The sequence below is a fragment of the Chrysochloris asiatica genome, unplaced genomic scaffold (genome assembly GCF_000296735.1).
Source record: "Chrysochloris asiatica unplaced genomic scaffold, ChrAsi1.0 scaffold00439, whole genome shotgun sequence".
Classification (NCBI taxonomy): Eukaryota; Metazoa; Chordata; class Mammalia; order Afrosoricida; family Chrysochloridae; genus Chrysochloris; species Chrysochloris asiatica.
This window is the reverse complement of record NW_006408957.1, coordinates 634-11036: the sequence shown is the minus strand read 5'-3', so window position 1 is coordinate 11036 and position 10403 is coordinate 634. Positions and strand designations below refer to the sequence as shown.

At 60.0% G+C, this 10403-nt stretch overlaps 1 protein-coding gene across 1 annotated transcript in view; it reads left to right on the top strand.

The window, feature by feature from the left end:
• The window catches only part of MUC5AC (mucin 5AC, oligomeric mucus/gel-forming), a 28165-nt gene extending 20276 nt beyond the window's left edge, over positions 1 to 7889 (top strand). Inside the window, exons 32-50 of the mRNA XM_006876997.1 lie at positions 7 to 467; positions 754 to 938; positions 1530 to 1704; positions 2020 to 2273; positions 2369 to 2552; positions 2754 to 2967; positions 3414 to 3592; positions 3896 to 3983; positions 4147 to 4250; positions 4383 to 4414; positions 4601 to 4769; positions 5072 to 5173; positions 5396 to 5433; positions 5723 to 5845; positions 6089 to 6187; positions 6574 to 6693; positions 6864 to 6918; positions 7014 to 7128; positions 7616 to 7889. Coding sequence (XP_006877059.1) covers positions 7 to 467; positions 754 to 938; positions 1530 to 1704; positions 2020 to 2273; positions 2369 to 2552; positions 2754 to 2967; positions 3414 to 3592; positions 3896 to 3983; positions 4147 to 4250; positions 4383 to 4414; positions 4601 to 4769; positions 5072 to 5173; positions 5396 to 5433; positions 5723 to 5845; positions 6089 to 6187; positions 6574 to 6693; positions 6864 to 6918; positions 7014 to 7128; positions 7616 to 7889 — 2971 coding nt within the window. The remainder of the gene's footprint in view (positions 1 to 6; positions 468 to 753; positions 939 to 1529; positions 1705 to 2019; positions 2274 to 2368; positions 2553 to 2753; positions 2968 to 3413; positions 3593 to 3895; positions 3984 to 4146; positions 4251 to 4382; positions 4415 to 4600; positions 4770 to 5071; positions 5174 to 5395; positions 5434 to 5722; positions 5846 to 6088; positions 6188 to 6573; positions 6694 to 6863; positions 6919 to 7013; positions 7129 to 7615) is intronic.
• The last annotated feature ends 2514 nt before the right edge of the window (positions 7890 to 10403 follow it).

Here is a 10403-nt window from a genome sequence, read left to right as displayed (position 1 = left end):
CCACGTGACCACTACCTGCCCCCAACAGTGCACGTGGACCAAGTGGTTCGATGTGGACTTCCCATCTCCTGGGCCCCATGGCGGAGACGTGGAAACCTACGACAACATCATCAGACACGGAGAGAAAGTCTGCCATAAGCCTGAGGAGATCATGCAGCTGGAGTGTCGTGCAGAGAACCACCCAGACGTCAACATCAAGCAGCTGGGACAGGTGGTGGAATGCAATCCCGATGTGGGACTGGTCTGCCGGAACCAAGACCAGATGGGAAAGTTCAAGATGTGTTTCAACTACAAGATCCGCGTGCTATGCTGTGAATATCAAGACGGCTGCCCACCAACCTCTGTGTCTCCCAACGTGACATACCCTACCACAGCCACATCTCCAACAGAATCCACTTCTGTCACACCATGGTCCAGCTCCACCTCCATCTGCTACTGCGTTGTGGCTGACAAGACCTACCCTGCTGGTAGGTAGCAGCTCTGTCTGCATGTTTGGTGGACGCAGGGCTGGTGTTGGTAGAGATCCATTGTGAAGGGATGGGGCCCTTGCTCCTCCTGTATTGGCCTGGATTGTGTCCGCTCTCCTCTGTGTCTCTTATTCCCCTTGCTATCATCAGTGGGTAGAAAGAGGGCCCCGCTAGTGGCTCTCCCTAGAGTGGACACACCTGGTGGACAGGAGTGGTCAAGGCACTGCTCCTGTGTATGGCTCTCCGAGCCAGCCCATGAACCACCAGTGTGATGCTTACCTTGCAGGAAGCATCATCTACCAGAAGACTGACCTCGATGGGCACTGTTATACTGCCCAGTGCACGCAGGACTGCCGCGTGGTCAGGCATGCCAGTCATGACTGCCCATCCACCACGCCGACTCCCACACCGCCAACGTCCTCTTCACCTAGCCCTGATCACGGGTGCTCACACGTAGTTCCCCCAAAAAAGGTAACCTGCCTTCCTTACTCTCCCAGGAGAAATGCCAGCTGGGGCTCAGGGTCCAGGTAGGGACCTGAAAGACCCTCCTGAGGGCTCTGTGAGTTCACGTGGAGGCAGTACTAGGGAGCTGATGAGGACTGACCAGGAGGTGGTCCCATCCTGGGTGTGGTGGTGCCGGCTAGGCACTAGGGCTACAGAGGATCCTATGTGCAGATCAGGGAGACCAGGGCACCCAAGAGGACCTCGAGGCTCTGAATCAGGGAGGCCCATGGCAGGTTGGGACTGAGAGCCAGGAGTAGGGACTGGGGGATTCATATCTGGGAACAGGATGGGAATGGGGGGCAGAGAGGGGCACCTTCCATACCGCAGGCACCCTCAAATCTGCAGGTCCTGGAGACCCACAACAGTCTGAAATAGCTGGTTTGAGGGGTGGGGAGGCCAGAACATGAATGGGGGCCCTGCTCCCCACCCCCTTTCTGAGAGTTGACTGCAGGTACCCATCATTGCCAGAGCAATCACTGGACCCGCCAGGCCTCGGCCAGCCTCGCCCTACACGGAGGACCTCCTGAGACCCTAACCCTAACCCTTTTGACCCCACAGAAAGGCGAGACCTGGAGCATGCCCAACTGCACCCAGGCCACCTGTGAGGGTCACAATGTCATCACTGTGATCCCAAAGAAGTGCCCACCCACCAAGGCGCTGACCTGTGCCAACGGGTACCCGTCCGTGAAGGTGGAGGACAAGGATGGCTGCTGCCCTCATGAGGAATGCCAATGTGAGCCAGCTGTCTGGGCTGTGGGCAGGCGGGGGGCAGGGTAGGGTGCTGGGGCAGCGGGGCTCCACTGGGGCAGGCAGTGGACTTCAGGAAGGGGAGCAGCAGGAGGAGTTGCCCAAGGATGTCCCTGTGGGGCCAAGGAGGTAGAGGGTCAGCCCGCTCCTCTGCAAATGTCTCAGCACTGCCTAGCAGCACTCACCTGGACTCTGGACCACACTAGCTCCCTTCACCTGTGTGTGCGGTGGTGGGTGGGACCAGACCTTTGATGTGACCCATGGATGGGGAGAAAGGTGACCTGTGGCCTTTGCCCCACAGGTGTCTGCAGTGGCTGGGGAGACCCCCACTACATCACCTTTGACGGTACCTACTACACCTTCCTGGACAACTGTACGTATGTGCTGGTGCAGCAGATTGTACCCATCTACGGCCACTTCCGCGTGCTCATCGACAACTACTTCTGTGATGCCGAGGATGGGCTCTCCTGCCCCCGCTCCATCATCGTCGAATACCAGCAGGACCGCATCGTGCTGACTCGCAGGCCCGGCGGTGTTGGCATTGCTGCCAATCAGGTGGGCAGGTTTCTCTGCTGGGCACCACTCCCTTACCAATACCCCTGGGATCCCGCCTTGGCACCTCTGACCAAACACCTGCCCTCTGTCCCCAGGTCATCTTCAACAACAAGCAGGTCCAAGCCGGCTTCAAAAGCAACGGCATCATCATCTCCCAGGTTGGCATCAAGATGTATGTGAACATCCCCGCCATCGGCCTGCAGGTCATGTTCACTGGCCTCATCTTCTCAGTGGAGGTGCCCTTCAGCAAGTTTGTCAACAATACCGAGGGCCAGTGTGGTGAGAAGCCCCTGTCCCTCCCTGGCCCCACCCTAACCCGGGACACTGCTGGGTGGAGAAGCCCAAGGGGAGGTGAAGGGACCCTGCAGGTCCAGAGCTCATCGTCAAGGGGTAGCCCTGGGATGGCTGGATTGGCTTCCAGCGTGGGGGTCCTGTGCTCCCCATTGCTCCCTGACTTCAGCACATCCCCCTCCTCCCCAGGTACCTGTACCAATGACAAGAAGGATGAATGTCGTCTTCCCAATGGGTCTGTGGTCGCCTCCTGCTCTGAGATGTCTAACCACTGGAGGGTGACCACCCCCGACCAGCCGTCCTGCCATGGTCCACCCCCGACATCCATTCCAATCACCACAACCAGTAGTACCAAGCCCACCTCATGCCCGCCATCACCAATCTGCCAGTTGATTCTGAGCGAGTAAGGCACCAGATGGGAGGGGGTGGTGGCAGGTGCCGTTGGAGAAGGAGGGAGAGTGGGGCCTGGGGACAAAGGTCAGGGTCTCTGGGCAGGCTGTTCTGCAGGGCATGAGGGCCCATCCGTGTGGCTCCGAGTGGAGCAGGCAGCGATGGGGTGCTGAGTTCAGGGGGTTGTCCATCCCTGCACTGCTGTTCTGGGCAGGAGCAGTCACACAAAGGGGACAGCTTTGCAAGACTGAGGGGAGATCAGGGAGAATTTGTAGGGAGCCAAACGCCCAGTCAGCAGACATGTCTTTGTCTCAGGCAAGTTTTAGGGGGTCCACAGATAGGTGCCCACAGCCCCCCCCAAAGGAGACATCATGTTGGTTATGGCCATGTGTCTGGGATCCTCTGCTATGAGTCAGCGGGTAGGGCAGGGACGGCAGCCACACCTCCCCTGTTTCCTAGGGTCTTTGCGCCCTGCCACGGCATGCTTGCCCCACTACTGTACTACGAAGGCTGTGTATTCGATCAGTGCCACATGACAGACTTCAATGTGATATGCTCCAGCCTGGAGCTGTATGCCTCGGTCTGCTCATCCCTAGGCGTGTGCATCGATTGGAGGAGTCATACCAACAACACCTGCCGTAAGTGCACCCGCTAAGACACTGGGCAACTAAGGGGGGGGTCCTCATCGAGCAGGACAACAACCCCAGGGAGAGAAAGGAGCAGGCAGCCAGCACAGGGGTGCCTATCGACTGTGGGCTCTGCCAGGTGGGACCACTCAGGCAGGTGGGACAGGTAGGGCCCAAACTGAAGCTGGGCAGAGCCAGAAGGACCCAGAATCCAGCCCCTTTGGACAAAGTTGGATCAAGGCTCTTGAGGTGGCATCCTGAGTTGACTCTGCACAAGTGCCCCCAGACTCACAGTGGGCATCTCCCTTCTCGCAGCTTTCATCTGCCCTGCGGACCAGGTGTACCAGTCCTGTGGCCCACTCAACCCTTCTTCCTGCTATGGAAGTAACAACACCAGCCTTGCGTGCGTACCTGTCACACCCTCCCCAGCCCCCTCTGCACACCTGCTCCCCCTCCCCCAGAGCCCATGACGGAGGGGCAAGGTGCATCACAGATGTCAAGACCCGGAGAGGTGGTCCTCTGCTCTGAAGGCAGCTGACGATCCCAACTCCCCTCTTCTCCCACAGGGTCCTTCAGGATCCCGGCTTCTCCACGGAGGGCTGCTTCTGCCCGGCTGGCAAGATGCTGTTCAGCTCAAACTCCACCATCTGCGTACCCAGTAACTGCTCATGTATGTCAGGGTCAGAGGACTGGGTGGGTGGAACTGTGGGTGCACATGGTTCTCAGTCAGGGCCTGGATCACCTACAATGGGTCCCACTGTCAGGGCTGAACTATGACCCTCACTTGCTCCTTTCCCTCCAGGGTGCCTGGGGCCCAGAGGAGAGCCGATAGAGGTAAGCATGGAGCCTGGGTTCCGTCCTGGGGGGTCCAGTGCAGAGCAGGGGACCCAGGGGAGATGTGGAGAGCCTGCACTCACTAAGTGTCTTGCTACCTCCTGGAGGACACCCGACCCTTTGCCCAAAGGGCTCCCCACCCTGACCAGCTGCCCTCTGACCAGTCCATCTGCCCTCCCCCCGCAGCCGGGCCAGAGCATCATCAGCAACTGTCAGGAATGCACATGTGAGGGCAGCACAGGAACCATGCGATGCCACAGCCAGACCTGCCCGGTACCCAAGTGCCCCACACTCGGCCATGTGCCCGTGCCTGTGCCCCTGCAGACTGACCAATGCTGTCCCAACTACCACTGCGGTGAGGCTGGGGGAGGGGCAGGCAGGGGCAGCTCTACCATGCACACGGGCAGCTTCTCTTCAGGCCTGCTCTAGGCTTTGGTTGGGGTGTTACAGGAAAGAGGGCGTCTTGATGCTGACCCCAGGAGTTGGGGATACAGCACCATTCACCCCTCCCTAACCTCTTCCCGTGGCCCGACAAGGTGTCTGGGTGTTTGAGGGGGGTTCCTCCCACCCCTGGGGAGCTCCTGAGCGGCCAGCACCCCTGGAGGACTTGGAGCAGTGTTTCATACAGCCCCTGAGTGTCCCTCTCACCCTCTACAGTCTGCAACACCAGCTACTGCCCCCAGCTCACATCCTGTCCCAAGGGCTCCCACGCGCTCCCCATCCACAAGGAAGGAGAATGCTGTCCCGGCCAGAAGTGCAGTGAGTACTTGGTCTCACTGGGGCTGACTGGGGGTTGGGGGTGCAGACCAAGGCCACCCTGCTTGTCCACTCCTGATAACAAGCTAGACACTATAGTATTGGGCACCTGAGGGGGCACCAGAGGGCGGTCCAGGGGAGGGGGATGCGGGGTCAAGTTAGGGGTGTAGGGTAGGTCAAGGTGGTGGCAAGGTCTGGAGGTCTGTCTGTCTTTTTTCTGAACAGTTTATGATGTCTGTGTGGTCAACGGCAGTTTGTACCTGGTAAGAACCTCTCCAGGAAGAAACGGAGAACCTCTCCAGGAAGAAACGGAGACCCCACCCTTGAAACTTCCCTGGGACCCCTTTGGGCTTTTTCCTGGCTGGTGTTCCTAGCCCCCAAACAAGGGAGCCTGTGCCCGTGTGGGCACCCACCGTGGGGCCCAACTCTAAGCTCTGTCCACAAGGGTGGGGCTCATCTTGGCCAGAAGGGCTCCCCAGGGGGTGGGGTCTAGGACTGGGGAAGCCGGAGAGGCTGCCTGACGCCCACTATTCGGGGACTCTTCCTCCGCAGCCTGGCGCCGTGGTTTCCTCAAGCGTGTGCGAGACATGTACATGTCAGGCGGCCGGAGACCCCGAGACGGACCCCTTCGTGGTGGTTTGCGAGACCCAGATTTGCAATCGCCACTGCCAGGCGGTGAGTGCGTCCCCTCCACTCCCTTGGCCCCTCCTTCCAACGCCAGCCCTCCCAGCCGGTCAAGGTGTGGAGCGGCCGTGGGCGGGGCTCAGGCTGTGGGCGGGGCTCAGGCGGTGGCGGGGCTCAGGCGGTGGGCAGGGCTCAGGCTGTGGGCGGGGCTCAGGCTGTGGGCGGGGCTCAGGCGGTGGCGGGGCTCAGGCTGTGGGCAGGGCTCAGGCTGTGTGTGGCTGCCCACCCCCGCAGGGCTTCGAGTACCGCGTGCCGAGTGGCCAGTGCTGCGGCAGCTGCGTACAGGTGGCCTGTGTCGTGAACACCAGCGACAGCTCTGTCCACCTCTTCTACGTGAGTGGCCACTGCCGCGGGAGGTGGGGTGGTGTGGCCTGGGGGCTGGGGCTGGGGCTGGGGCTGGGGCTGGGGCAGAGCAAGCCCTAACCCATCTCTGGAGCTCCGGGACAATGATCCCAGAGTCCTCAGGGGTGTGGGGCAAGCGGGCAGAACCCTGGAGCCAGAATGGAAAGGCCTTTAACCAACGGGGGCCATAGTCTGACCCAGCGCTGGCTCCACCGTTGAAAGTTGGATCTTGTCCCTCCGAGGCCATGGAACCCCCATTGCCCGGAAAGCATGGGGGTGGGCAGACAGTCTTAGTGGGACTCTGCCCCTGCGTGGAGGGTGGAGCACTCACTGCAGTGGGCGGGGCGCTCACCGTGGTGGGCGGGGCCTCCTTCCAGCCTGGTGAGACCTGGTCGGATCCCAGGAACCACTGTGAGACGCACGAGTGTGAGCAACACAGAGATGGGCTTGTAGTGGTGACAACGAAGAAGGCATGCCCTCCACTCACCTGCAAACAGGTACGACCCTGAACCCACCCGCCTCACCTTGCCAAGGCCAGCCACCGAGGATTGGGTGGGATGCCCAAAGTTCACTCCTCTCTGAGCCTGGCCTGGCCTGGGTCCCCCCATTTCTGTGGCTACCCAGTGAGTCTCCCGACACTCACTACACACTCACCTTGTCCACACAGGACCAGGCCCGGCTCAGCGAAGATGGCTGCTGCTTCTACTGCCCACCCCAGAACAGTAAGTGGGGTGCCCAAGGGATGTAGCAGGTGGTCCTCAGGGAGGGCTGGGGGAAGTCCGACAGTCCTAACCCTGTGTGTCCCTCTGTCCCCCAGAGTCCACCTGTGCCGTGTCCCACAAGCAGGAGGTCATTCGGGATAGAGGCTGCAGCTCCACCCAGCCTGTGGTCCTCGCCTACTGCAAGGGCAACTGCGGGGACACTTCCTCAATGTACGTGAGCCCTGGGGCTGCACCCCTCAGCCTCAGATGGTCCCATGGGGCACCCTCAGGGCCTCCAGGGACACAAGAAGGTGACCCATAAGGAAGAGGCCGGGAGTTCTGAGGGCACAGCCAGGGTCTGAGACTGGGTTGAGGCCCACGTTCCGTTTGGAGTCATATTCTGCTGTCTCCTGAGACTGTAGGCCTCAATGTCCCCATTGGTAGGTTGAGAGCAGCCCCTCCCGGCGATTGAAAGCTAAGCCAGTCAGTGCAGTGTCCCTTCCTGGCCCTTCACTGGTGACATGAAAGCAGCTTTGGTGGCAACATTTACACCGGGGTCATTGGCAAATGCTGCAAACCAAGAGTGTTTGGTTTGGTTCTGGTTGGTAAACTTTGATCTCTGTGGTCATCACTGTTTAGCACGGGGCTTGGCACATCTAGGGGCATTTACTTTGGCAGTTCCCAGTGACACCTGGTGCTGAGTATCCTCTGCCCGCAGGTACTCCTTCGAGGCCAACATGCTGGAACACCGGTGCCGGTGCTGTCAGGAGCTGAGGACATCACTGAGGAATGTGACCCTGAGCTGCTTGGATGGCTCCACCCGGGCCTTCAGCTACCGCCACATTGAGGAGTGTGGCTGTGTGGGCCCACGGTGTGAGGCGCCCAGCGACTCCAGCCACTCAGAGCCCAAGCAGAGCGAAGAGGAAGAAAGTCAGGAGATGAAGAGTGGACACTGGACCAGAGGGCAGGCCTCCGCCTCCCCCGTGCACTGACCGCACTTCTGATCTGGGCTCCCACCGCCTCCCCCCTGGACAGTCCCATGTGGGTGTCCAGGCATTTGCTCCCCTTCTCAGCCTCTAAGACTTGTGGAACCAGAGCCCTGATCCACCGTCCACCTCACCTCATCCTATTCCTCTCAGAGGAGTGGACGCTGCTGCCTGAGCTACACCCAAACTGGCCATAGCATCCCCTGCCCGTGGGGCTGGCCTGGGACTGTTGGAACTCCTCAGTTGGAACTGGGGTCCAGCATCATAAGAGGGTCCCACCAATAACAGTTACCATGGTGGGACCTGGACTCTCCCTTGGACATGACCATCGACTACCCAGCTGGCCGCCGGGAGGCAGAGCCTCACGCTACCTCGGCCCTGTGCCATGTCCACCCCCTTTGGAACCCTTGGTTTCATAAATACACTGAAGCATTTTGCAATTCATGACTCTGCATTTTCTAACCAGTCAGTACACCCTAGGGGTGGGGTGGGTCCGGTCCACAGGGAGGGGAGGGTGGGCAAGAAGTGCCACCTGGAGTGGACAGGTCAGTGGGCAAAGTCAGTCAGGCCGCAGGGGCAATGCTGAGGGGCTCAGGAGCCATCCTTTGCTTCTGTCTAGAGGCCATAGGGGTTCAGGCATGCCGTGGACACTGGGCAGAGGGTGTGGAGAGTCCAAGGATGGAGGCTGACAGGTGGATACATAGGTGCCCTCCCAGGACATGTCAAGTCCCTTGTTTCACCAAGAGGAAACTGAGACCCAGAAAGGGGTGATTCACTGGAAGTCAGCAGGGTGGATACAGGAAGCTGGCCGGGTGGGTGATTTCCCCCTCAGGCTCCTGCAGTTTGATGTCCGATGCTTCTCCATCACAAGGCCTAGGTTAGCTGCCAGAACTTGGGCAGGGTCTGGGGTGAGGTCTTGGTCTTCTAGCAGAAATTTCCAGCAGGGTACCTGTGCTCCCAGAAGTCACCAGTAGGTGGCAGCACATCCAGCACTTCCAGGTCACAGTGAAGCTGAGGTTCAAAGGGGAAAGGGGCCACCCAGAGGGTTAAGGACAGCCTTGCTTTATAAGGCCCCTGTTCTGCCCCTAGGTCGAGGTCCGGTTTCTCCCAGTTCCCCACAATGGCTGGGGGGCTCTTGCTGTGCTTGGTGCTGAGAGGTCACCTTGCCAAGTCCAGGGCAGGACTGTGGACACTGCCAGCCAGAGGCTGGGATGTCAGGCCATAAGTGGTCATGCCCCAAACACCTCCGTCCACCAACAGCTCAGCCTCTTGCCCATTGTGCTCTGCCATTGGCTCTGGCCGGCCAGAGTCAGCGGACCTGGAGCGGGGAGCCTGGAGCCCCCTGACTAGGCCACTCTAGCACCAGCAGACATGACCCATGAACCTTTAGTGCTGCCCAGTGTGGACGCACAGGCTTCACAGGCCAGAGAGAAAAGACCAGCCCCTCTGGCCAGGAGTCACCTATAGTGGTGTGAATAGACTCAGCTGAGGTGGGCAGTCACTTCCCACCACCCGAGATGCCCTCCCATCTCCTTAGAAGCAAGCAGCAAGTCCTTGGTGTCGGGCTTAGGAGATATCCGTGTGGGGTTCTGGGATTTTGTGACCCTGTGGCCGCGAGGCAGCTGTTGGCCCAGTCACAGGGCTGTCGGCTGCCGCCACCCCCTGAGCGGATCGTGTGTCCCAGTGAGCCGCCTCTTCCTCATGGGGTGGGGTGGGGTGGGCTCACAGTGACTAATCCCCATACACTCCAAAAGTGGTTTGGGGCCCTGGCCTCCTGCTGTCTGTGTCAGCCCCCTGCCTGGAACCAAGGGCTGGACGCAGGAAGTAACTGGACCCACTGGGGCCTCAGCAACCCCGGTCAGTTACGCAAGACAGGGTTTCCGGAAAGTGCTCCAAAGCTGGGCGTGGCCCACCAACCCCTCCGCAGCCATCCTGCCCTTCTGTCCACGGGAGGCCGGGCAGCTTGGGTTCACCATGCACATGGGGGTGAGAGGGTAGGGGGCAGGCAAGGCATCACCTTGCCCCCCAACAGTGAGAAAATACCCTAGGAAGGGACTGGCCTGTGTGGTTACAACCCTGCTGCTGGGATCTGTGGGCCCCTAAATTCTGTCCTCTGACCTCTGACCTCTGGCCTCTGGCCTTGGGTGTGACATCACCTCCCGAGCCCGGAAAGCAGGCTTACCTGTGTGCAGTGTCTGGGAATGACCATCAGGATCCACACGTTGCCCCATGGTCTGGTGTGTGTCGGGGGGTGTCCAGCCTCCTGCTTCTGGGGTACCTAATGACTGTTGTTAGGATGGGTGACTCAGAGTCACAGTCCCTCCTGATGGCTCACCCCAGCATGCCTACCCCACTGAGTATTCTCCCACTACGGCGCCAGCTAGTGGATGAAGGCACCATGGTCCAGTTCAACCAGACACACTGGCCTCAGCTCAGTACTTCGATGGCAGACCTGGGTCCTTGTGGCACTCAGGCACCTGCCTAGCTGAGTGGAGACAGAGCAAGAAGGTTTCAGGGGCT